This window comes from Megascapheus bottae, chromosome 9 (genome assembly GCF_031878675.1).
Source record: "Megascapheus bottae isolate mThoBot1 chromosome 9, mThoBot2.hap1, whole genome shotgun sequence".
Taxonomy (NCBI): domain Eukaryota; kingdom Metazoa; phylum Chordata; class Mammalia; order Rodentia; family Geomyidae; genus Megascapheus; species Megascapheus bottae.
Genome location: NC_143517.1, coordinates 44,585,966 through 44,613,093, shown reverse-complemented (window position 1 = coordinate 44,613,093; position 27,128 = coordinate 44,585,966). Strand labels below are relative to the sequence as shown.

The 27,128-nt window shown below is 38.5% G+C and overlaps 1 protein-coding gene across 5 annotated transcripts in view; it reads right to left on the bottom strand.

The window, feature by feature from the left end:
• The window catches only part of Oxr1 (oxidation resistance 1), a 348,769-nt gene that overhangs the window by 49,389 nt on the left and 272,252 nt on the right, over positions 1–27,128 (bottom strand). For 2 of the 5 annotated variants that reach the window (XM_090339254.1, XM_090339256.1), the window contains exons 4-6: positions 8,972–9,054; positions 7,720–7,827; positions 6,265–6,378 (exon numbers count right to left, since the gene is read on the bottom strand). In XM_090339254.1, coding sequence (XP_090195380.1) covers positions 6,265–6,378; positions 7,720–7,827; positions 8,972–9,054 — 305 coding nt within the window. Of the gene's footprint in view, positions 1–6,264; positions 6,379–7,719; positions 7,828–8,971; positions 9,055–17,894; positions 18,199–27,128 lie in introns of those variants that run through there. The other 3 variants (XM_090339255.1, XM_090339257.1, XM_090339258.1) reach the window with 3 other exon arrangements.

The following is a 27,128-nucleotide window of genomic DNA, read 5'->3' as shown; positions in this document are numbered from 1 at the left end:
GTAAGAACTAACCCAACTAAACAGGCCTATTTCAAGCACTGAAATAGAAATGGCAATAAGAGACCTTCCACCTAAGAAAAGCCCAGGGCCAGATGGATTCACAGCTGAATTCTATAAGGTCTTCAAAGCAGAGCTCACACCAATACTCCTCAAGCTCTTCAACGAAATTGAAAATGAAGGATCTTTACCACACTCATTCTATGAAGCCAGTATAACCCTCATCCTCAAACCAGAGATTCATCAAAGAAAGAGAACTATAGACCTATTTCTTTGATGAACATCGATGCAAAACTTCTCAACAAAATACTGGCCAACCGTCTACAACAACTCATCAAAAAAATTATACACTATGATCAAACAGGTTTCATCACAGGGAGGCAAAGCTGGTTCAACATACGCAAATCAATTAATATAATTTAACACATCAACAGGAGCAGGCACAAAAATCACATGATTGTCTCAATAGATGCAGAAGAGGCATTTGACAAGATCCAACACCCCTTTATGTTAAAAGCTCTGGAGAAACTAGGAATCCATGGAACATTCCTCAATGTAATAAAGGCTGTGTATGACAAACCCACAGCTAGTATTATACTTAATGGCGAAAAGCTAAAGCCATTCCCTCTAAAATCAGGAACAAGACAAGGATGCCCACTCTCTCCACTCCTCTTTAACATAGTATTAGAATTCCTAGCCAGTGCAATAAGACAAGAAGCAAGCATAAAGGGGATCCAAGTAGGGAAAGAGGAAGTGAAACTATCCCTCTTTGCAGATGACATGATCCTGTATTTAAAGAATCCTATAGACTCTACTCCCAAGCTCCTTGAGCTGATTCAAAACTTTGGAAGGGTAGCAGGCTATAAAATTAACCCTCAAAGATCAATTGCCTTCCTCTACGCCAACAGTGAGAGGAATGAGGCAACAATCAGGAAAGCAACTCCTTTTACAATAGCCTCAAAGAAAATAAAGTACCGAGGAATTACCTTAACTAAGAATGTAAAGGACCTTTTTGATGAAAACTTTAAAACCCTGAAAAAGGAAATTAAAGCAGAACTGAGGAAATGGGAAAACCTCCCATGCTCCTGGATTGGAAGAATCAATATCGTGAAAATGACAATCTTGCAAAGAGCCATCTACAAATTCAACGCAATACCCATCAATATCCCAATGTCATTCTTTAAAGAAATAGAAGAAACAATCCAAAATTTAATATGGAATAATAAAAGACCCCGTATAGCAAAAACACTCCTGAGCAAAAAGAACAGCACAGGAGGAATTTCAATACCAATCTTCAGACTCTATTACAGAGCTATAATTATCAAAACAGTTTGGTACTAGCACAAGAACAGGCCTGAAGACCAATGGAATAGAACTGAAGACCCAGATATTAAACCACAGACCTATGGCCACCTAATCTTTGACAAGGGAGCCAAAAAAATAGAATGGAAGAAAGATAGCCTCTTCAACAAGTGGTGCTGGCAGAACTGGTTAAGCACATGCAGAAAACTAAAGTTGGGTCCTTCTTTGTCACTCTGTACTAGAATTAACTCCAAATGGATCAAAGACCTGGAGATAAAAGCCGACACTCTGAAAATTTTACAAGAAGGAATAGGAGATACACTAGGGCACAGGTTGAAACTTTCTTAATAAGGGCCAAGAATCACAACAAATCAGAGAAAGGCTGGATAAGTGGGACTGCATTAAACTGCAGAGCTTTTGTATGGCAAAGGACATAGCTAGTAAACTAATTAGGAAGCCTACAGAGTGGGAGAAGATCTTCACCAACCATACAATAGACAAAGGCCTCATATCTAAACTATATCAACAGCTCAAATAATTGAATCAATCCAAAACTAAACTCCAAAGTAACAACCATCCCATTAAAAGATGGGCCAAAGGGCCGGGAGTTTGGCCTAGTGGTTAAAGTGCTTACCTAGCATGCATGAAGACCCGGGTTCGATTCCTCGGTACCACATACATAGAAAAAAGCCGGAAGTGGTGCTGAGGCTCAAGTGGTAGAGCTCTAGCCTTGAGAAAGTCCAAGGACAGTGCTCAGGCCCTGAGCTCAAGCCCAGGACTGGCAAAAAAAAAAAAATAATAATAAAATAAATAAATAAAAGATGGGCCAAAGACTTAAAGAAAGTCTTCTCTGAAGAAGAAACAACAATGGCCTATAGACACATGAAGAAATGCTCAACATCTTTGGTCATAAAAAAATGCAAATCAAAACAACTCTAAGATTCAACCTCACTCCAGTTAGAATGGCCAGGATCAGGAAAACTAATAACAACAGATGCTGGAGGGGCTGCGGCCAGTAGGGATCCTTACTACACTGTTGGTGGGAGTGCAAACTCATTCAACCACTATGGAAAGCAGTATGGCAGTGCCTCAAAAGGCTAAACATAGAGCTCCCCTATGACCCAGCAATTCCACTACTTGGCATTTACCCAATCATCCAGAAACAAAGACATACTAAATCCCTCAGCACAACAATGTTCATTGCAGCACTATTTACCATAGCAAAGATATGGAACCAACCTAGATGTCCCTCAGTTGATGAGTGGATCAACAAGATGTGGTATTTGTACACAATGGAATTCTATGCTGCTGTCAGAAAGAATGACATTGCCCCATTTGTTAGGAAATGGAAAGACTTAGAAAAGATCATATTAAGTGAAGTAAGCCAGACTCAAAGGAACTTAGGCTCCCTGGTTTCCCTCATTTGTCATAATCAGTAGAAACCTTGGGCTCTCCTACCAGAGATTTGCAATAGAGCAAAACTTGATACAAAAGGCCATATAGTATGACACTAAATGAAAGGATCTCTAGGATATAGAAACCTAAGCCATATAATGAATGATTGTTGTTCTTAAGGTACTATGTTATCTCTCATCTCTTTTGCTGTCCCTTGGTTATCTCATATTGTTACAGTATCTCACTTTGTTACCTGATATACTAGATATATTTATATTTGGTTATTTGAAATTGGATAGGGAAGGGGGGAAAACAAGATGAGGGGTGGAGGTGGGGGGGAGGGAAATGGGGACCAAGACATGTGAAAGGGTATCAATGTCTGGGAATTAATGCACCATCTATCTGGCAAATATCATGTAACCCTTCTATTAATTACAATAAAAAAATATATGGAAAAAAAGAAGCAAAAGCCAAAAAAAAAAAAAAACCAGTCAGGTGTTGGTGGCTCATTCATATAATCCCAGCGACTCATGAACCTGAGATGTAAGACTCATGGTTCGAAGTCAGCTTCTCCAAGGCTACCTTTCCAATGAACCAGAAAAAAGTTAGATGTGGAGTTGTGAATCATGAAACAGAATGCCAGCTTTAAGAGACAAAATTAAGGACAGCACCCAGGCTCTCAGTACCAGCATACACACATACATACACACACACACACACACACACACATATATACACACACACACACACACACACACACATCAAAAAAGAAAAAGACAATTCTAAAACAGGATTTAAATGTAATTAGGCTTAAGAGCTACAGACTACTGTAAATCATATTTAGTAACGTTATAACAAGATTCTCTTTAATCTCTCATAATTTAATTTCTCATACAAATTAATAACTTTATATTCATCATATTTTTGTTAGTTTCTAAGACTTTTGTGTCACATATAAATTCATTAAACAACTAATTAAATGGTCTATAATACTTTAAAAGAAAATTTATGAAATTCTGCTGTGGTATTTGAACCTTTTCATTTAATTTTTACTCAGACATACAAGGTATATACCACAACTACAAGTTTTAAGGATACTTAATGCTTATCCAAATTCTATAACCTGCCAAATTATTGAAGGAAACTGAGATGCAAATACAAATGGCCAAGTGAGCTGGGGAGCTTAACTACAGTAACACATGTTTCATCTTAAATCTTCTACTAAATGATAAATGGCCCAAGAAGGAAAAAAATAGCTGAAGTAGTCATCAGAAGATGTAGCAAACTAGCTACAAAAATTCTGTTTATATCTTCTCAAGTACTCCAAAACATTTAATTTTCTACTATGAATATCATTACCTACTATATAAACAAATTATTCAGATACAAGAATTTATAATATATACATTATATGTATATATATTAAATATATATTAAATATATATATGTATATATTATTATATACATATATAATGTATATATATGTGTATATAGGGAGAGTAACATTACTAAATCCTTTCTTTTTTTTTTTTTTGCCAGTCCTGGGCTTAAGCTCAGGGCCTGAGGACTGTCCTTAGATTTTTCCTCAAGGCTAGAGCTCTATCACTTGAGCCTCAGCACCACTTCTGGCTTTTTCTAAGTACGTGGTACCAAGGAATCGAACCCGGGTCTTCGTGCATGCTAGGCAAGCACTCTATCACTAGGCCAAACTCCTGGCCCACTAAATCCTTTCTTAAATGACTATATATACTCACTAAACAACAGTATCTCTAAGGTTTCCATAAGTCTAAAATTGCTCAGATAATTACAGGTATTTTCAATGTAATACTTTAAAAATGTGTGTTGGTCTAGCAGCAGCTCAAAGTAAAGGACAAAAGAGACACTGTCTATCGAAAGAAAAAGTTGTTCAGCCCTTATCAGATCTTCATACAGGAATGGAAATATGGCTTAATGTTAGAGTGCTTGCTTAGTGTGCATGACCCAGGGTTTGGTTCCTCAGTACCATATAAGCAGAAAATGCTACAAGTAACACTGCGGTTCAGATGGCTCAGAGTGCTAGCCTTGAGCAAAAGCTCAGGGACAGTGCCCAGGCCATGAATTCAAGCCCCAAGACTGACAAAAAAGAAGCAACTATATAAAAGCTGCTTCTGCTGAACAGCACTGACTCCTTCCTGAGATCCACAAATTCACTGACAACAGGAAAATACATAGGCATCCTTGCCTCCATTTTGTATCTGTGTCCTATGCTCTGAATCATTTCCTTTGTCACCACCATCTGGGAACCCAGGAGAGACAGGACTGATCGATAAATATTCTGAGATATGCACAGAGCTACTCTCTTCCAGAAAGCAATTACCCTTATTATTACAAGTCCCTACCTGCCAATCTACCCACCTAGGGCCCGCCTAAGACTTACCTATGTGATCATGCGTGTGGTTGGGACTGTTTAATGCCAAGCAATGCTTCTGCTCCCAATACCTCTTCTGCTTAATCTTAAAACAAATGACTTCTGGGGAGGATGAGGTGAAATGCTATCTTTCCTTTCTTTCTAACCTCCCACACTGCTTAATTGTCCCATTATTAACACAATGGGGGAAAAGCCAGACCTGACCTATAGAACACTCAGGGATTTGAGCCTGCAGGCTAAAAATCCTGTGATAATCTTCTTGTCAGTGTATCTATCATTAAATCCGACTTCTATCAACAATGGCAACAAGTATAATGCAAATTAAGGAGCCCTAACTTAAAAATCCATACCTGAAATCTTCTGGAATCCAAAACTTTGAGTAAAAACCCATTAGGCCACCAGTAGCCTGACAGTGGAACATTAAATCTTAAAAACTAAAAGTAGAGTACTAGAGCTTGCATGAATAACTGTGGGCAAATTAATAGTATTCATTTACCATTTGATGTCCTACATCTTCCGTGCAAGATATCTTGTACAGTCAAGAGGGACTCATGGAAGAATCTCTTACAGGAGTTTAACCACTTAATGGAGGAATAGTCTTTCATAAGCAAACCACAGTCATGAAAACAAAATTGTAATTAGCATTTATTTATGTAGAAAAGGGCACAGAAGTACAAACTCTTTCTAGAGCAAGTTTAATTTTTTTTTTTTTGCCAGTGCTGGGCCTTGAACTCAGAGCCTGAGCACTGTCCTTGGGCTTTCTCAAGGCTGGTGCTCTACCACCTGAGCCACAGCACCACTTTCTAGTTTTTTTTTCTATGTATGTGGTACCGAGGAATGTAACCCAGGTCTTGGTACATGCTAGGCAAGCACTCTACCACTAGGCCAAACTTCCGGCCTGCAAGTTAAATTTAAAAAAAAAAAAAAAAAAAAAAAAAAGACAGCCAGGACAGAGATAAATCCTAGAGACTGTTATCTCTAATTTTAATTAATTAGGCAAGATGCTGATAGTAGAAATCCACTTAAAATGATAAAGCTGGTACCAACCTTGCTCTAAGTTCAAGTTCCCATACTGGCACAAAAATATAAACATAAAACAAGATGAACAACATATATACAGTGAGATGTCTCCACAGCCATCACTGAAATGCAGGGATACTTACAGTGGTCTTATCAAACTCAGCTTCAGATGATGTTGGTGACAGAGGACTTATAGGGCTTAGAGATGGAGAGCTCTCAACACTGGAGACATATTCGGGATCAGGAACATATAAAACCTGTAAGAAAACGTTTACATAAAGATTAAAAAAAACTGAAATGCTAATATTCAGATAATATTCTATGGGCGTGCACCAATAAATAGAAATAAGTAAAAAAAATTCAGATTATAGCAATATATTCACACATAACATATCTGATAAAGTAAATTGTAAACTGATGCAGACAGATGAAATAAGACATAGTGTCAAGGCAAGATAAGAGTAACAAGTGTTTACCTTAAAGGAAATTTGGCAAAAGCTAATGAAATTTAAATTTCAATTGTATACATCTCTTTCACCCAACAATATTACTTCTAGGAATTCTCCTAGTCAAACACTGAGAGAGGGATGGGGGTGGGGAAGACAGAGAGAGACACAACGCATGACAGCATGAGCGAGCTAGCTAGCTATACATACACACACTACACACACATACACACACACACACACACACACACACCAAACTTTGGTTACCACCAAAGTTAACATTACCAAGTGAGTTAAAAATAGCCTAAAAACTGCAACTATCGCTATAAGCTATATCAGATGAAAAAATTTGAGATTGGGAGCTGGACATGATAGTGTACACCTATAATCCCAGCACTTAGCAGGCTGGTGGAGTAGAGCTTGAGTTTGAGGCAAGCCTGGGATATATAACTTTGAAAAGAGCCCCAAACACTACACCCTCAAAAAAGTAAGTACACAGAAAAAAATGGCTGAGATAATGCTGTGCCGGAAGTTTGGCATAGTGGTAGAGTGCTTGCGTAGCACGCACGAAGACCAGGGTTGGGGTTCAATTCCTCGGTTACCACATACATAAAAAAGCCAAAAGTGGGGCTATGTATGGCTCAAGTGATAGAGCTCTAGCCTTGAGAAAACCCAGGGAGATTGCTTAGGCCCCAAGTTCAACCCCCAGGACTGGCAAAACGTTAAGAAAAAAGAAAAAAGAAAAAAAAAAGAGAGGACATCTTTCAAGAATCAATGTTAAATTTAAAATGAACAAACAAACATACAAAAAAATAAGATCTTTAACTCCAAAAGAAAAAGACATGAATATGCCAGAAAGTACATGTCAGGTATTAAAGGAAAATACAGTTTAGAATATTGGAAGTTTTAATCAATTTGCATAGACCCCTTTGAATATTTTTTAAAATTCTTTAAAGACATATTTGAAAAGGCAATTATTTAAATTATTTATTAAAAAGGAAAATTCATAAAGATGATACATTTTACTTGTAGAGACAGCATGATTTATTCAAAGTATACAAGTTAATATTCTCAAATTTTCCATATTAACTATGTGCAAGGAATACTTTCTACTCAATGATTCTAAACATCAACACATTTAAATAGCAATACCTGTCCAGTAACTACTGCGCGGGAGAATAACTTATTTAGCTGAACAAGTTCATTGGGCGTTGTATCATACTTCAAGGCTATGCTATTCAAAGAATCCCTTGATTCAACCTGTTTAAAAAAAACAGTAAATTATTTTATTTTGGTAAACCAGAAAAAACTATATGATATTTACTGATTATTACTACTGGGGAGGGGGGAGGGAAGCAGTGGGATCTGAACTCAGACTAACACAACTGAGCTCTTCTTCCTCATTCCATTTGTGTAAATTCCTTCATTTACACAATATAGTATCTTAACTGAGATAATATAAAATCTCTCGGAAGGGCTAGGGTTATGGCTCATGTGGTAGAATGCTTGTCTACCAAAAGTATGATGCCCTGAGTTCAACCTCTGGTACCACCAAAAAACAAAACAAAAAATTACTCTTTTAAAACAAGTGCTATTTTATAGAAATATCTATAAATTTATAAACTACTCTCCTACTACCAACCACAAGTCCTTTTTTTTTCCTGTCAGTCATGGGGCTTGAACTCTGGGCCTGAGTACTGTCCTTGAGCTCTTCAGCGCAAGGCTACCACACTACTACTCGAGCCATAGCACCACTTCCAATTTTATAGTGGTTAATTGGAGATGAGTCTCACAGAGTTTAGTGCCTGGGCTGGCAAGCTAGGATTACAGGAGTGAGCCACCATGCCTGCGCCCAGCTTCCAACCACAAGTTTTATTTTCACAGTGCCTACTAAACAGGATGATTTGAGTTAGCCATAAATACCAACGTAGTTATAAAAGCAAGAAAATGTAAATGTGTAAGTAGTTACCTATGGTATTATGGCAACAGTATAGGAATACTGAGATAAGGATAGAGAAAAATTACAATTAAGTACCAGAGTAGTTAGGTCTAATCAAGAGGCAGACATCAGTAGGATGGCAGTTCAAAGCCAATCTGGACAAAAGGTTAGAAAGATCCTATCTCAACAAACAAGGTCAGAGTTCAAGTCCCACAACCAGCAACAACAACAAAAAAATCAAATGTGCTAAGATATCTTTGTAGCTCACTGTAAAGTTTCTCATGAAGGAAAAAAATACTAAGATGCAATTAAGAATTTAGAAATTATTATTAAATAAAAATTATCTAACATGTACAGATTTTGAAGATAAAACAATTTACAGTCTTTGCTTTGTTCTGTAACACGCAGAAAATACTTTAAGGACATTAAACAGACAAACTGCTTTTCCAAAAATAAATAACTTACTGTATACTCAATAGTCCCTTTAGGTTTCTGAAAAGACATTCGTCTCCCATCTTTCTTGTCTAAGGTCTTCTTTTGGCCAGTGTCTGGAGAAAAAAAAAAGAGGCAAAATTCCTATTAAAGTCATTTTCTTTTCAAATCAATGCCTAAGAGTGGAGTGTTAAATAGCATTTACTGGGCAGATTACGTATTGTCCTGGGATTTTTATGGGGTAAAAAAATCATCTGACTGTCAAAAAGGAAGTGAACTTCCTTGCTTTATTTAGTAGCTGAGCAATACAGACTCCTGTTAACAAAAAAACAACCCATAAACAGAACGTCAACTCAAAATATATATAACTTAACGAAATGAAGTTATTAAATAATGTATGGGTCATTTCCCTTTTTACACATTTAACCTGATTATAACATACTATATTTGAAAATGTATTTTAAATATATATTAAAGGTATATACAATTTTTAACTAAATAACATCTGTAAAAGATACTACTTATTCACACAGGAGAAAACTTATCTAGTATTATTCATCTGGATAGTCTTTCTCTTTTTTCAGATTTTATTAACATTGACTTTTACATCATATGTCAATGGATATGATAGTCTATGGATAGTCTTTCTATACATCATCATTATATAGAAAGTAGTATCAATAGACTATCTTCCTTATTTATACACCATGAACTAAATTTAGGTATGTTTTTATATTAAATATATGCGCTGAAATTGAGAGCATATATTTATCAACGTATTTGACGAGTATCAGCCAAAGAAAGCTACTTGTTTCAAGTTTAAATTTTCATTAGTGTTAAATTTCATGTTCTTCCTGTAGAAATGACTGAAATGATAAAATATGAGTTATATTCATGCAAAATAATTAAAATGTCTGGGTGTCAGTGGTACAATCTGTAGACCTAGCTACTTGGGAAACAGATCTGAGAATAGTAGTTGTTAAGTCAGCCCTGGTGGTAAACTCCATGAGATTTATACCTCCAAGCAAGCACCAAAAAGGCAGACGTAGAGTTGTGGTTCAAGATGAAGAGTGCTAGCCTTGAGTATAAAAGCTCAAGAACAGTACCCAGACGCTGAGTTCAAACCCCAGAAACTGTGTGTGTGTGTGTGTGTGTGTGTGTGTGTGTGTGTGTCCACGTGCGTGGGAAGGGGTGACACCATTCAAAAAGAAATTCATTCTTTATCTGACTTATGTAACCATAATCCCTCTGTACATTACCCTTACAATAACAATAAAAGAATTAAAATGCTTAAAAGGCACAAGGAATAATGCTTTAAAAAATTCAAACCAAGATAGTAACATGCTAAATTTGCTCAAATTAATGTTTTCAAAAGAAAATCAGTTCTACGTAGTTATATAATCTAGGGTATTCATTCTTTCTACCCAAACTTAACTGATATAGTGACTACAGGAAGTTTTGTGTTTGGTTTTTTGTTTTTCTTTCTTCTTTTTTTTTAAATATGCACCTGGCTGGGAGTCTGGCCTAGTGGTAGGTAGAGTGCTTGACTAGCATGCAGGAAGACCCAGGTTTGATTGTATACCACATACATTGAAAAAAGCCAGAAATGGTGATGTGGCTCGTGGTAGAGCTCTAGCCTTGATAAAGCCCAAGAACAGTGCACACTAGCAGCTTATAATGTCTGTCAAATTATTAAGTATCCCAAGGAACATAAAATACACTTCTTAGCTGGGCACAGTGACTCACACCTGCAATCCTAGCTACTCAAGAGGCTGAGATCTGAGGATCCAGGGTCAAAACTACTTGGGCACTAAAGTCTGTGAGACTCTTATCTCCAATTAGCCACCAGAAAACCATAAGTGGCTCTGTAGCTCAAGGGGTAGGACAGTAATCTTGAGCTGAAGAGCTCAGGGACAATGTCCAGGCCCAGAAATAGGGTGGTAGCATAGAGTTGAAAGGCTCAGGGACTGCACCCAGGCCCAGAGTTCAAGCCCCATGACCAACAAAAAATTAAATTAAATTAAGTATACTTTTTTATCCCACTGATATGAAATAACTATGACTCCAATGGAGTACAAAATGATACATGTCTTCCAAATAGAACTTATCAGAGCCTACTTTTATTAGTTTTTTCTTCCCACTAGCTCAGGCAAAACCAGAGATATTCCACATAGGGACTGCTTTATCAACACAAAAAATAGAGGTAAAATATAATGCCTAAAAATATTATTCCACATGTATTTACAAAAAGGCACATAAATCTTGACTGTTCCCATTTCTGCTCCTGGTTAAATTACTGTTTAAGGACTATAAAGAATAAAGAATCATCTCATGCATAGAAAACAAATTACCTGCTAAAAGACAAAACAGCCTGACTTGCTTTCTGTACGTTATTCAGAGCCACAAGACTTAAACTATGTCAACTGTTTTCAAATAAAAACTCCCAAAGAGCATGTAAGGAAAGGACTAATATTATAAAAATATAGTTAAAAAGTACTGTAAATGTTATAAACATGAAAACTGTCCAAATAATCTAGTAGGTAAATATCAGAATGTGAAGAGAAAGTTAGAAAAAACAGCTAATGTCATACCAAAGAATTATTTTATATTTCCTACCTAAAGTTAAGATTTTTTGAAATGTTTTTATTAGCTTTAAGTACTTCTGCAAAGGAATTTCCATTCAGCAAAACCATTTATGGATATAATGTCTTGATCAACATCTACTCTTTCAACATTCTCACTCATTCATATTATCCCAACTCGCCCTCCACCCTTCCCTCACTTTTCTTAATTTCTAGGCTATGTATTGAATAGTGTTTCAAGCATAGCTTTTAATCAGGCATGATGGCATAGGCCTATAAACCCAGCTACTCAGGATGGAAAGATGAGCAGGATCACAGTCTGAAGCCAAAGGTAAAGGAAACTCCATCACAGTAAAATAAGCCAGGTATGTGGGGATGCATGCCTGTAATCTCAGTTATATTGGAGATGAACATAGGAGTATTACAGTCTGACACTGGCCTAGGCATACAGCATGAGCCTTTACTTGAAAAGTAGCTACAGTATTATATGCAATAATGAAACTGTCACAGTGAAACCCCCATAATATAACTAATACATGCTAACTCCAGAAGAAAATGAAAAATCGCTAAAGAAAGGGCTGGGGATGTGACTCAAGTGCTAGAGCACCAGTCTAGTAAGAATAAAACCCTAAATTAAAGAAAAGGGGCCAGGAGTTTAGCCTAGTGGTCGAGTGCTTGTCTAGCATGCACAAAGTCCTGGATTTGATTCCTTGGTAGCACATACACAGAAAAAACTGGAAGTGGTGCTGTGGCTCAAGTGGTAGAGCTCTAGCCTTGAGAAAGCTCAAGGACAGTGTCCAGGCCTCGAGTTCAAGCCCCAGGACTGGCAAAAAACAAAAACAAACTTGAAATTGGAATCTGTACTTATTAAAACTGTATGTATTATGATAGTTGCTTGCTATACTACAAAAACATAGTTTCTATTTATTCTTCTCCCTCTTTCCTTTTCTCTCCCTCCCTCCCTTTTTCTTTTTTACTTAGTACTGGTACTGGGGGCTTGAACTCAGGTCAGGGCCTTCAGTTTTTAACCCGCTTTTTGACTCACTGCTGGTGCTTTACCACTCAATTCATGCCTCTGGTTCTGGTTTCAAATTGGCTAATTGGAAATAAGCATCTATCAGATTTGTCTGCTCCGGTTAGCTTTGAACCTGGATTGTCAGATCTCAGCCTTCTGAACAGGCATTGTAGGCCAGAGTCACTGGTGCCTGGCTCCTGTTTATAATCAGTACAAGAAATAGTTATTTTTGCCAGCTTGCCTAAATAATAGGATTGACTTGATGTTAGGGGCACTGTGATTTATGTCAGGTTTATATATCTGTTTTCAGTGACTGCTAGAAAATAAAAGCAGTTTTTTGGTCTGACTCTATTTTCTGTACTATAGTTGAATGTATATACACAAAAAAGAAACCTGAGACTGGTATTTTTACTGGCTCAATTTTATCATGGGAAATAAGGAAATCAAAATGTGGAATTCTACTATCAGTTAGTCTTATACTTCAGGACCATCAGCATTGACTTGAATATAAAAACTATAACCATTTAATATAAATGCTTATTGAATAAAACTTATTGAGTGTTGCTGGGAAACAAGGCTTATGCTTATAATTCTAGCTACTCGGGAGGCTGAAATCTGAGGTTCTTGATTCAAAGCCAGTCTGGGCAGAAAAGTTCTTGCGACTCATCTTCAACTAAATGAGGAGCTATGACTCAAATTGAAGAGAGATAGCCTTCAGTAAAATGCTAAGTGACAGTGTCGGGGCCCAAGTTTCTCTCTCTCTCTCTCTCTCTCTCTCTCTCTCTCTCTCTCTCTCTCTCTCTCTCTCTCTCTCTCTCTCTGTCTCTGTCTCTGTCTCTCTCTCAAACTATTGAGTCTCTTAGTTAAGTTGGCTAATGAGGCACTTTCACAAAGTGCCATCCATCTCTTAACCCAGTCTCATTTTTTCCATGGTTTTAGTTACCCATGGTAATTACAGCCAGAAAATATTAAATAAAAAGTTCCAGAAATAATGTTTTATAATTCATACCAACCTCAGCATGATGAAACCTACATCCTTCTCTTCTATCCTGCCCCATATGCATTACCTTTGTTTGGTACATCCACAGTGCACACAATACTCATTGAGAACTGTATAGGTGGTCAGACCAACATTTCATGGTTACAGATTTTGTATTCTAATTAAACTCTAACTTTTTCCTAAATAAAAATGAACCAGCAACAAGAATAAATAATCTCAAATTTCTTTAGATACATATATTCATCTATAGATTTTTCCTGTTGTAAAATGAAGTAGGTCCTATCGTTTAATGAATTTGTATTTCAAAGTCAATAAATTACAATCATGTGTTCTGTTCCTAGATTAAGCACTTTGAAGGCTATGAGAACCTTTCAAATTTAGCTCTGTGTACCTCCACAGACACAAGTACTAGAATAAAACATTTCAGTACGTTAAAAGACAAGCAAAGGTGGTCAGCTAAAAAGAAACCTATTTCTAATTCAAACTTCCAAAACCAAAGATGATTCAACTTAAGAAATATCACTAAGGGGGCCGGGAGTTTGGCCTAGTGGTAGAGTGCTTGCCTAGCATGCACGAAGACCCGGGTTTGATTCCTCGGTACCCCACATACATAGCAAAAAAAGCCCGAAGTGGTGCTGACGCTCAAGTGGTAGAGTCCAAGGACAGTGCTCAAGCCCTGAGCTCAAGCCCAGGACTGGCAAAAACAAAACAAAACAAAACATCACTGAGGAATTCTTTCACCACATGTACACATGTAAAATAATTCAGGTGAGGAATTCTTTCACCACATGTGAAATAATTCAGGTGATAAAAATTTAATGTTCTTATTTCACTTCATTTTTCATATAAGATTTAAACACATAGAACACTAATATGTTATGAAGCATAATGACTAAATGGCCAATTCAAGTTGCAACTGAAGTCTAAGGCTGGCATTAAAAGATGCTAAAAGGCACAACTCCAGAGTTCAAAGACAGTGATCACTGTGGTTGACAAAAGCACAAACATGCATGTGTTTGCATGTTTGTTGTCAGTGAGAGCACATGCATGTGTGTGTACCTCACTTCTATCAATATTCCTTTCACCCTCACTTTCCCTCCACCAAGGGGCAAAGGAGAAGGAAGGAAAATTAAGTCATTTTTTTTTTCTATGTATGTGGTACCAAGGAATCAAACCCGGTTCTTCCTGCATGCTAGGCAAGCACTCTTACCACTAGGCCAAACTCCCAGCCCCTAAATTAAGTCATTTTTAACTCTTCTCATGACTCAGTATCACAGAAATTATTGCCCTGGCAAGAACTGGCGAGAGGTTGGCCACAGCTCTCTTAAACCTAGAATGGAACTAGAGCATGGAATGAACAATATGAAATTGAAATTTTCAAATAAAGACTGGGTCTTATTCCTTTTTAAGATGGGGACTTAAAAACCTGAAATATATTTTTTAATTGCCAAAAGGAAATGAAAAGTTAAATAAGGTGAGTTATGTTTAGAGGATCATGTCACCAACTGGGAAAATAGAGTTGATGTATCAGTGCAGTTTTAGCAAAAAAAAAATTGTTTTAAGTTTACATTACAGTAATTTAAGACTGTCAAATAAGTCTACTGATTTAAGGTTATTTTTATTACCATACAATCTAATAAAGTGATTTTACCTTTACATGCTATATAATGTGGGCTATGGATCCCACCACTAAAGAACAACAGCTAAAACACAAAAAAAAAAAGAAGAAGAAGAAACAAAGCACCATGTTTCTTCTCAATTGTTATGAACTATGGCAATGCTGTGATAATCTTACTATGTCTAAATCTTAACTGGTTTTCTTGAGGAGTTATATTGTTTGCGGCAAGGAAACAGAAAATTTGCTAAGAGGAAGAGCTGCCACCTTGGAGAATGTAACAATAACATCTAATAAATAGCTTGTCTATAGAAAGGATAAAACTATTTTATCAACCTTATTATTGAGAAAGCAATGCTAAGGGACAAGTAACCAAGTGACTCCTGTAATGCAACCCATCTAACAAGTGTGTGGTGTCTGTAATGAAACAAACAGTACCACAACTCACAGACCTTTTCCAAGAATTTAAGGAAGGAAGACAGGAAACTTAGCTGCTGCCATAAAAAGTAAACGAAAACAGAAATGAGGATAATCACAGCAAGAACAGCAAAAGAAATTCTTCAGGCAGATAGACACTCATTCTGAAGGATACAAATGCAAGGGATCACCCAATAGCAAAAACCTACCAGAAGCTAGTTGCAAAGAACATCTCATTTTAAGCAGAGGCTTAAAAAAGAACCATGTTTCATTTGTATATATACATGATGCCTCTCAAATCAAGAAAACTTGGGGAACCTATATTTATTCTAACTACTGATTACTAAGGCACTTATTTATTGAACTGCAATTAGAACTCTATCATAACTTCATAGACACTGAATTTTTTCTTTGTTTTTTAGCTTTCACCCATCATTTTCACCATCCTGCTCCAAGTGAAAAAGCTCTGGTACTGTGAATTTTTGAGATTATCCAATTTAACCACAAAAAGGAAACATAAGCCCAAAGAGGGAAACTTTCTAATTCTTCCAGCAAGTAAGTGAGGATATACCCTCACATTTGACTATAGTCCTACTTCTATGACATCACAAGACCTCTCTAATCTGTCAGAGATTGAGAAGTATCTGGAATATTAAAAAGAATATACAAGGAATTCACAGGGCAACTCCAGCTGAAAAAGAATTTGAATTACTTTAGAAGCACAACTTCTGAAAACTTACATATGTGTTCAATAAATTTTAGTGAATGAAACTTAGACATACATATTTAAATATATTTATTAACAGATACTCCTTTGTCCTCATGCTACCCTCTGTATTTTCAAGTTCTTCATCTGAAGGTTGGTTTACATATCAACTGCTTTCAAAGAGGCACCTGGAATCTCATTTTAAGAATCTGTTATCCAAAAGCTTCAAAAGTTCCATTCCTTATTCCTGGTTCCACCTTCAGAAGGATTCTGCAACTGGTTAAAGATCATTACGGTAGAAACAAAAGGTATTCTTTCATGATCTAATTACACAAACAAAAACTCAAAAGAAATTATTTTATGTTTCTCCACAGCTTACATTACACACCTCCCTACACAGATCAACAGATGATTTAAGAGTTCTACTGCTTCAAAGTAACTACCAGGCCGGGCACCGGTGGTTCATGCCCTTAACACAAGTTACTCAGGAGGCTGTGATCTGAAGATCGTGGTTCAAAGCCAGCCCAGGCACTGAACTCCTTAAGACTCTAGTCTCCAATGAAGCACCAGAAAACCGGAAGTGGCGCTGTGGCTGAAATGGTACAGCAGTAGCCTTAAGCTGAAGAGCCCAGACCCAGAGTTCAAGCCCGAAGACCGACCAAAAACAACAACAAAAAAAGGGAACTGCCAGGTTTTGGGGGTCAGAGATAAACGTTTCGCTGTTTTCGAAACTCAAATATTCACATATTTGACACCACTCCACAATGCATTTTTAAGACAAGCAATGAAAGATAAATGAGTAGGAGACTGATACTTATCACTTAGAAAAGCCATTATCAAGCCACGCAGTAGGCTCTATGGACCAACAGATTACCAACACAGATCAAGATCATGTCACAAGGACTTGAGTTCTTCAAAGCAGGAAAAACTACTCGGGATGAAAGGAAACAAACACGCTTAATGTGAACAGTGACCCAGAGAGGTTCCACCACCTCAAAAAGAGAACGGAGAACAATAACTATATGTAGTGTATATACAGAATACACGTAGTCAACGTATATGCTATAGATATATACATACATACACATATTGAAATAGGTCCAAAGAAAGAAAAAACAGCAGAAGAAAACCATGCAGCGGTTCAAAGCACACGATACGGAGCTCGACAGGGCGCTAGGAAAACGTGTCCTCCAGCGAGGCACCACTTGGCCTGAAGTTGGGAGGCGAATGCCAACAGTTGGCACGCGTCTCAAGTCCCAAGCGCAGAACCCGGGGCGCAGCTGGGTCCACGGACGTCAGCGGAGGCCGGGAGGGCGCCCACTGGAAGCCCAGCAGCGGGGTTTTACAGCCGGCCGGCCCCGTCCAGGTGAGGGAAGCAGGAAGGGTCGAGCAGGAAGAGTCACCCACGCCGCCTCAAGTCTTCCGTTCCCAGCCGCGAACCGGCCTTTCCCCACCCCCGGCTCGGCCCGCCTCGCCGTCCCGGGCCGCGTCGCCGAGCACCCACCTGGCATGCCGGCCCCGCCCCTTGCCGCACACCCGCCGCCCGACACCCGCCCCTCCACCCCGGCCCTCAGCCCGCGCCGGCCGGCCGCGCGGGAACCCCCAGGAAAGGTGGGCTCACCGGGTCCCTCCGGGCTGGACGGCGCCGGGGGCCGGAGCGGCGGGGGCCCGCACCCGGGGTCCCCCTGGGCGGGCTCCCTCAGGTAGTCCTCGAAGCGCACCTGCCGGGCTTCGCCGCCACCCCCGAGCCCCCACAGGCGGTTGGCGGTGCCCCGCAGGAGGCGCCCGCTCTTCCCCGTGAACGTGGTCAGGTAGTCCATGCCTCCGCGGGGAAGGCCACGGGGCCCGCGCCGGGACCCGGGACGTCGACGGTTCCGGCGGCCGCGGAGAACCCCCGCGCGCCCATGCACTTCTCGACCAACCAGCCCCGGGGGTGGCGGCTCCGCTCTAGGCTGCGCCGGCCCGGCGGGCGGGGCGGGGTGGTGGGGGGGCACGGAACGCAGGACGCTGAGCGCCGAGGCAGGGGGAACGGGGGAGGGGGGGAAACAAAGTTTTTACAAAGTTGTTGTTCCCCTTCCGAACACCAAGTCTGGGTTACCTCCCTTCGAATCGAGTTATCCTCTTTGTCAAACGATCCCAGAGGCGAACACCTGGTCTTTTTACAAAAGAGAAATCTCCCCGGGTTCTCATTGGGCTCCCCCCACAGCCCCGTTGGAATGGAACAGGCCGGCCCCGCCCCTCCCAGCCAGGCCCCGCCCCGTCCCGTCCCAGGCCCAACCGGACTTTCAGGACTGTCTGCCTCCCACAGGCACAGCAAACTCAGGCTTTGAAAACTGGCCTGGGGGGGTAGGGAGGGGATCGGTAATCTTTGCTGGAGCGTGGTGGTGTTCCCAAGCCTGGAAGAGTCTTACAAATAATATTTAAAAAGTTGCGTGTGTGTGTGTATCTGTGTGTGTTGGGGGGAAGAGGGAGGAGCACAATCTACGCAAAACTTTTTGCAGTTGACAATTTCCTTTGGAAGAGACAAGAGATACTTTTAAGACTGCGATCGTAATGGAAATACGACATGGGCAGTCATATTTAAAGTCCACTGTGATATGGTAAACTTGATATTACAATTGGACTAGCCACGAATCCAGTCCACTATGGCATGGTAATTAAAGGGCTTTAGTCTTCAGGAACAGAGAAACTCTACAGAGAACTAGCTGTGCCCTGACAGAGAACCCTGGCTCTGAAGGACATGTACTACATGATTTTGCTTCCTGTGAGATCCAACAATTTCCTTCCGTTCATACTTCTTTAAAGCTCTTTTAGTTCCCCTACCCCAACCCCTGCATATTAAGTAAGAGATATTTTTTCCCCTTAGAACTAGTTTGAATCAGGAAGTTGACATGCTAACCGTTCTCAATGTAACTGAAGAACATGAGCTATTTGCTCAGCTACTGAAGTACTGAAGATTATTTTTCATGGGCTCTCTGCCCTTTGGTCAATTTTTCAAATTATTTGATCTTTTCCAACACATTAAATTCTTAAGTCAGTTGGATAAACTTCATTGGACCATCAACCTTATACCTGGTTAAAAATACAGGAAGGCTGGGCTGCATTCCCATATAAACAAGGAACAGCTATTTATTTTCACAGGGTTTACGATGAAGGGGCCCAGGAAATTTGTCCATCAAGCAAGCATCTCAGAGTTCTAAAGTATTGCTTCAAAGCAGGGGAAAAAAGTTTGTGAAGTAGTGCACCTTCTATCTGGCAAATATAATGTAACCCTTCTATTAATTACAATAAAATATGTTTAAAAAGGGGAAAAAGGTAACAAGCTACTGTCAAACTCTAAGGGCCTATCTAATGGATATAATATTGGTGGTCACTCTCCAAATTCATACACTGAAATCATCCTAATCCCACCAACAACATGATGGTATTTGGAGGTAGAATGTTGGAGGGGAAGATTAGACCATGATTGAGAACCCCTCCTGAGTGAGTTCATGCCCTTGTAAAAGTGATTGAGAGAGCTAGCACATCTTTCTGCAGACTACACTCTGCTACCTTCAAGCAGGTTCTACCTTGCTAGAACCTGACCTTACCAAGACACTGAACTCAGATTTTTAGACTCCAGAAATAAATGTTGAGAAATAAATTTCCTGTTTATAAGCCACCCAAGTCTATGGTATTTTATTATAGCATCCTGACCTGAGACAACAGATGGTAACTTTCTTTTAGTTATATCTGTGTACTCCATTTAAACGAGAAGAATTACATGTTCAGTACTACTAAGTTCTGAAAGAGTCGGTATGCATTAAACAATAATTTTTAAGGAATTTCAGTGACATGAGCTGAGTTATGATAGCTCATATCTATGATCCTAGATATATAGGAGTTTTAGATGCAAGGACATCTCAGTTTGAAATCAGTCCTAGCATGAACGTTTAAAAGATTTCATCTCTACTGCTGGGCGCCAGTGATTCATTGCCTGTAATTCTAGCTACTCAGGAGGCTGAGATCTGAGGATTGCTGTTTGAACCCAGGCAGGGCAAAAAGTCCCAATTAATCACTCAACATCCAGAAGTGGTGTTGTGGCTCAAGTAGTAAAGCACTAGTCTTTAGCACCAAGAGGATAGTACCCAGGCTCTGAGTTCAAGCCCCACACCAGAAAGATAGAGAGACGGAGGGAGAGACAGAGACAGAAAGACAGACAAAAAGGCAGAAAGCGACGGGAGGGAGGGAGGAAGGGAGGGAGGGAGGGAGGGTGGTTTCATGTGTAATTAGCCAGCAAAAAGCTAGACTACAGGTATGGCTCAGTGATAGAGCCCCAGCCAAGCAAGCAAGCATAATTAAGCCTGGTACTGTTACTAGAAGGAGGAAGTGGAGGAGGAAGAAGAGGAGGAGAAAAATTAAATGATTTAACTTTATCCTGATTAACCACATTGAAATTCTTTTCCTAAATTATGTTTTATACCATATTACTAAGTTGACTAATTTACAATAAGCATATCCACATGGCTTGCATTTTTTATTCTAGATTAAATTTTCACTTTTACACATCCAGCCATAGAAAGTGTCTGCATGACTCAACTCAAATACAATTTTAATAGGCAGTTAATCCATTATCCATTTTTCTGTGTCTACCAGCAAAATGCAGGAATTGCTGATAAAATTTGATGATAAAGTGATTTACAAATTTAGACGCACTCTGATGAGCCTTGATGTCTTCAACATCCTTTTATCCATATAGTCAGCTTATCTTCTTATTCTCTACACTTTTCTGAACTGCCACCATTCTTCTCAAGTACCAAATCCATCACTCCAAGTGTTACTTTGCCTCTTCTTGACCCAGAATATCATAGGTCACCAAATACGAACACTCGTTTTTCTTACTCTTTTTCCTTCAGTCTACCCTAGCAACTCTCCCAATTTTTACTTAAAAAACATATCCTTTCTGTTGTCCTTGCCTTTCCTACAAAGAATGATTTCTAATCTCTTACTGATTAATCTCTTAATATTCTTCTCTTTCTTTCTCTTAGTCCTATCATGTTGCCCTCTTACTCTACCTTAATTTGGCCATTGCTGGGCTTGAACTCAGGGACCAGGCACTGTCTCTGAGATTTTTTTGCTCAAAGCTAGCGGTCTACCACTTGAGCTACTTTCCCAGCCCTCTCATTTATTTTTCTGGTCCTGAGGCTTGGACTTAGGGCCTGGGCACTGTACCTGGACTTTCCTCAAGCCTAGTGTTCTACCACTTGAGCCACAGTGCCACTTCTGGCATTTTCTGTGTATGTGGTACCAATGAATAGAATCCAGGGCTTCATGTGTACTAGGCAAGCACTCCCTTACTAGGCCATGCTCCTGGCCCCCTCTCATTCTTTCTTTATAAAATGTTTTTTTAAATATTTTCATTAAGCAGTTGTACAGAGAAGTTGTAATCAACAAACCAATTTATAAATATAATACATCTTGATCATTGTCATCCTTCCCAACATTTTCATGTACCCTTTTCCAGCCAAGCCCTTCAATCAATTGTCTTAAATTTTGTAGGGTATGCATTGATGTTTGGATTACATTCTCCTACTTCTTCAGAACATAAATTTCTGCAGAATACTGATAGCTCAGGCTGGTAATCCTAGCTGGTCAGGAAGCTGAGGTATAAGGATCACAGTTTGAAGCCAAAGCTGGGCAGGAAAGACCGTGGGACTCTTTATCTCCAGTTAACCACGGGAAAACTGGAAGTCAGGCTGTGAATCAAAGTGCTAGAGCACTAGCCTTGAGCAAAAAAGCTCAGGGACCATGCCCAGTCCTTGAATACAAACCACACAACAAACAACAACAGAAGGAAAAGAAGGGAGGGAGGGATGGAAGGAGGGAGGGAGGGAGGGAGGGAAGAAAAGAAAGAAAGAAGTTTCCTTACATACTATGCTTGCTTGTTTAGGCTACTCTTTCTCTTTGGTACATTTTCAAGATAGATTCATTGATAGAAAATTTACATGCCATATATCAATTTACTAATTAAAATATACAATTTGCCAGGCACTGGTGGTTCATGCCTGTAATTCTATCTACTGCGAAGGCTGAGATGTGAGAACTGTGGTTCAGAGCTAGCCTATCTAAGAAGGTGTGTGAGACTCTTATCTCCAATTAACCACTCAAGAGCTAGACACGAAGCTGTGGCTAAATTGGTAGAATGACAGCCTTTAGCAAGAAGCTGAGAGACAGCCCTAAGTTCAAGCCCAAGATCCAGCACACTAGCAAAGACAAGGTATACAGTTCATTTGTTTATACAATTGTAAAATTATCACTGAAATTTAATTTTTTTTAATATTTCCGGCAGAAAAAGAAATGTATTATTGGCAGTCATTAATAATTCCAGCCTCAGCCCTAAGCAATCGTTGATTAATCTACTTTCTGTGGATTCAGTATTTTGTAAACATCATATATTAGAATACCATTCCTGTTGAATGTTCCACTGTATAAATATTTCACATTTTATTTAGTGGTACACCAGTTATTGAACATTGGCATTTTTAATATTATGTGAATAATACTGCTACAAACACCCATATATAATTTGTTTCCTTGTTAATGTAAGTTTTACTTTATATGGATGAGATAAACAAGAATGGTAAAATGACAATTCCATAATTTACAGATTGTTACCTATCAAAAAAATTTTGGTGCCAGTCCTGTGGCTTGAATGCAGGGCCTCGGCAATGTCCTTGAGTTTTCTCAAGGCTAGTGCTCTACCACTTGAGCCATAGCACCTTTCCAATTTTTTCTGTATATGTTGTAAGGAGGAATCCAACTCAAGCCCAGGAATCCAACTCAAGCCCAGTGCATGTTAGGCAAGCACTCTACCCGTAGGCCACGCTCCCCGCCCTATCTATCAAAATTTTAATTGATTTGTTGTTCTGAAATTAATATAGAACTACAAGAAACCCCCAAATACTTATGTTTTGGGGGAAAGAACTAAGATGGAAGTCTTCCTTTTCCAATTTCATAACTTTATGCAAAGTTACAGTAATTAAAACCATGTTTTTACATAAGAGTAGACATATAGGTCAAATAAACTCAAATTAAGCATTCAATATCAGTATTTATGACAAACCAATTTCAGTAAGGATGTCAAGTTCATTTAATGGGAGAAGAAATATTGTCTTCCACAAATATTTTAGGATTGTTTTTTCATATTCAAAATAAATCTTAACCTTTACTTCAGAATACAAAAATTAAATAAGAATGCATTAAAGACCTAAATATAAGAGCAAAAATAACCAAATTCTTAGAAGAAAATATAAGGTGAAATCATCACGATCTTGGATTTAAAAATGAGCTCATCTTGTAAGTTTCAATTATAACAGCAATCTTTTTTTTTTTTCTTTTGCCAGTCTTGGGTTTGGGCTCAGGGTCTGAGCACTGTCCTTGGACTTTCTCAATGCTAACACTCAACCACTTGAGCCTCAGCACCACTTCCAGTTTTTTTTCTATGTATGTGGTACCGAGGAATTGAACCCGGGTCTTCGTGCATGCTAGGCAAGCACTCTACCACTAGGCCAAACTCCCGGCCCCTAACAGCAATCTTTTATGTTGTTTTTGTTCAGAGAAGTAGAACTACTTGTCTTTTGTTTAGTGATATCTGGCCTCACTGAAGTTGTTTACTTATTTTACTATATATTTAAGTTAAAAGGGAACTGCATAGCTAGACCTATGCACGTGGTAAAACAAAGAAGCAAAAAAAGTCAAGTCCTCTGAAAGGGGATGCTGTTCAGAATCAAGCTCCCCAGTTTTTTGCGTAACCTTTTGGAAATTTCACTGATATATGTATGCATAGATGTTAGTATGTACATATGAAGATGTATGTATCCTTTACAACATGGATGTGAATATGTATTTATTGTGTCTGAAGTTTTATCTGATTTATGGATCTGGGTGACTATTTCATACTAATGCATATTATACCCACTTCATTGGCTTTATAGTTATAAAGCTGTATTTATTGTTATCTACTGAACAAAGCTATGTTGTAAGTGGCAAAAGTATTTAGTTGTACCATATTTATTTATAGCAAAACGAAATCCACAGGAAGTAAAGATTTCCTGAGAAGTACCTAATTATTTGGAAACTTGCACTCTATACTTTATAAAAATAGCTTCTTCAAATGTTTTAAGTATACTAATCCTAGGTATCAATACTTAAAGGATAGTTTGGTCTTCTGATTTTGAAAATAGTGACAACTGCAGTCAGTATTTACTGTTTAATATAGTGTTGATAACTCATCTTTAAACATGAAAAATCCACACAAGAGAATTGTAATGACTTTTTTCTTTTTTTTCTGTTAGAGTCTCAAGTTCATTAAGTAAACATTCTACCACTAAGCTACAAACCCAGTCCATCAAGTAAGGCAATCTTTTTGCTAAAAATATGAATTGGGGGAAAAACATGATTTGCAAGCTAGGAAAATAGATCTATTTTTTTTTTCAATGAAAAGGAGTAGCTGTTAGTGTGGCTTTAGTGGTAGAGTGCTTGCCTAGCATGCATGAAGCCCTTGGTTCAATTCTCAGTACCACATACACAGAAAAAGCCAGAAGTGGTGCTGTGGCTCAAGTGATAGAGTGGTAGCCTTAAGGAAAGTCCAAAGACAGTGTTCAGGCCCTGAGTTCAAACTCCAGTACTTGCAAAAACAATAAAAAGGAATCATATAATCAGTTTTCTATGAGTAACCAGAATGGTTTATTGAAAAACACTGGTTTGTGATTGTCATACTTTTTTCTTTTTTTTGGTTAGTCGAGCGACTTGAACTCTGGGCCTGGGTGCGGTCCCTGCATTCTTCAGCTCAGGGCTACAGTCCTACCCCTTGAGCCACAAAGACACTTCCAGTTCTTTGGTGGTTACTTGGAGATAAAAGTCTCCTGGACTTTAGTGCCGGGCCTGACTTTAAACAGTGATCCTCAGATTTCAGCCTCCTGTTGGTTTGCACTGATTATGCATGAATTCATATTTAACAGTCTTTCTTTTCAACACTTTTGCTCCCTGCCCAACTCTGATCTTTGTCAGTCATACTGTATGGCAGCTCAAATTCATGCTCAAGCTTACTTTTAATCTTTCTGTGAAGATGGCAACAAATGATTCTTCTATTAAGAATGATTTTCTGGCATACTTCCTGGATCACTAAAACTATTACTAACTAAAACATTTTACTTACTACTTTTTGAAATACTTTTTTTTTTGCCAATCTTGGGGCTTGAACTCAGAGCCTGAGCACTGTCGGGCTTTCTCAAGGCTAGTGCTCTACCACTTGAGCCACAGCACTACTTCCAACTTTTTCTATGTATGTAGTACTGAAGAATTGAACCTGGGTCTTTGTGCATGTACTCTTCTCTAGTCTAAACTCCTGGCCTTGAAATACTTTTTTTAATGCAGATAAGATTAAAGGATTTTTAAATCTCATTGGGGAAAATGAGATTTAAATTACAAACGAAACTGTAACATCCCAAGGAAACATAAATACACAGAGATATCTGAACACCATGTATCTCCAAATGTTTAGCAAATACATTCAGAAAAGAACTATATTTTGATAGAATTAAAAAAAAATTCTACCAGACAACTGTTTTATAGATAGAAATGTCAATCTTCAAGTAATAAGAAACACTGATACAGTAATAATAGGTCACAAAGAGGTTTTTATAAATGTTAAGAAACACAGAACAAATCTCTTACACAATCAGAACATTGTTGTCACTAAACATAAAGTCTAAGTTGGTAGATAGCCATGCTGCTCATCTTTAACTTTAACCCTTTCTTTAAACATGATTTTAAACCCCAGTACCTCTCTCTCCACAAAGAGTATGTCCACAAACTACTTATCAAATATGGACTCCCACTTGTGTCAAAACCACCAGACAGAGGATAAGAGGAAGTTGTGTGGATGCATCCTCGAACTTAAAATTACAGAGTAAGTGATAAAGATTTAGTAGAACTTTTTATTAGAGTGGAATGAGCTTAATAACAATTTTTAGATCATTTCGAATGAAAAAAAATCCCTCCCGTAAATATCCTCAATATAATCATTGCAACCTACTAAGCACCAAGCAAAGGTTCAATTCTAAAAATTCCCTGAAAGGTTTTCATTCCTACAATTGTCAAAAAACAATTGAGTGGGAGTGAAGCCAACCAGTGACCCAGGAATACTGCCATTAAGAATTATAATTGAAACCCAGATCACAATAATGCACATCAACTTACCATAGAATTATTTCAGTACTATTTTTATATCCTTTTGAAAGTTATAATTACAATTATATATAATTACAACTTCAAACACTCCAAACCTGTAATGTGACAGTTACTGGGGCTTTTGGATCAATTTCCATCAGCTCATTGAACAAAAGCCAAAGAGGTATCACCATGTATATGTCTAATGTTGTGAAAACTCAAAGCTTTAAAAAGTCTTTAGGAATAAAAGCTAATCAGAATCTCCAAAGAGGGAGATTACATTGTGGAGACAAGTCTTCTCAAAGCATTTCCACCTCAGATTCCTTTTTTAGCCTGCACTTCCCATGAGGTTGTAGTAGCCTACCCTGTCTGCAAAAGGAGCTGTTCTGTTGTATTCATATCTCTGGAGTGGTCTTTATCTGTATCTTTTACCTCTTTATCTTCCTAAAGGCTCCCCTTCCACCCTGTTTGGATTTCTTTTCCTCTTCTAAATGATGAGATAAATATGGTCTCAACATGCTGCTGCAATGTCTGACATTAATTGATGACACCATTTTGCCTCTAAAAAGCTGACAGAGGAACTTTTGTAGTATACTAAATGCTTTATTTTAGTATATAAATTCGAGACATTAGTGTTATATATTTT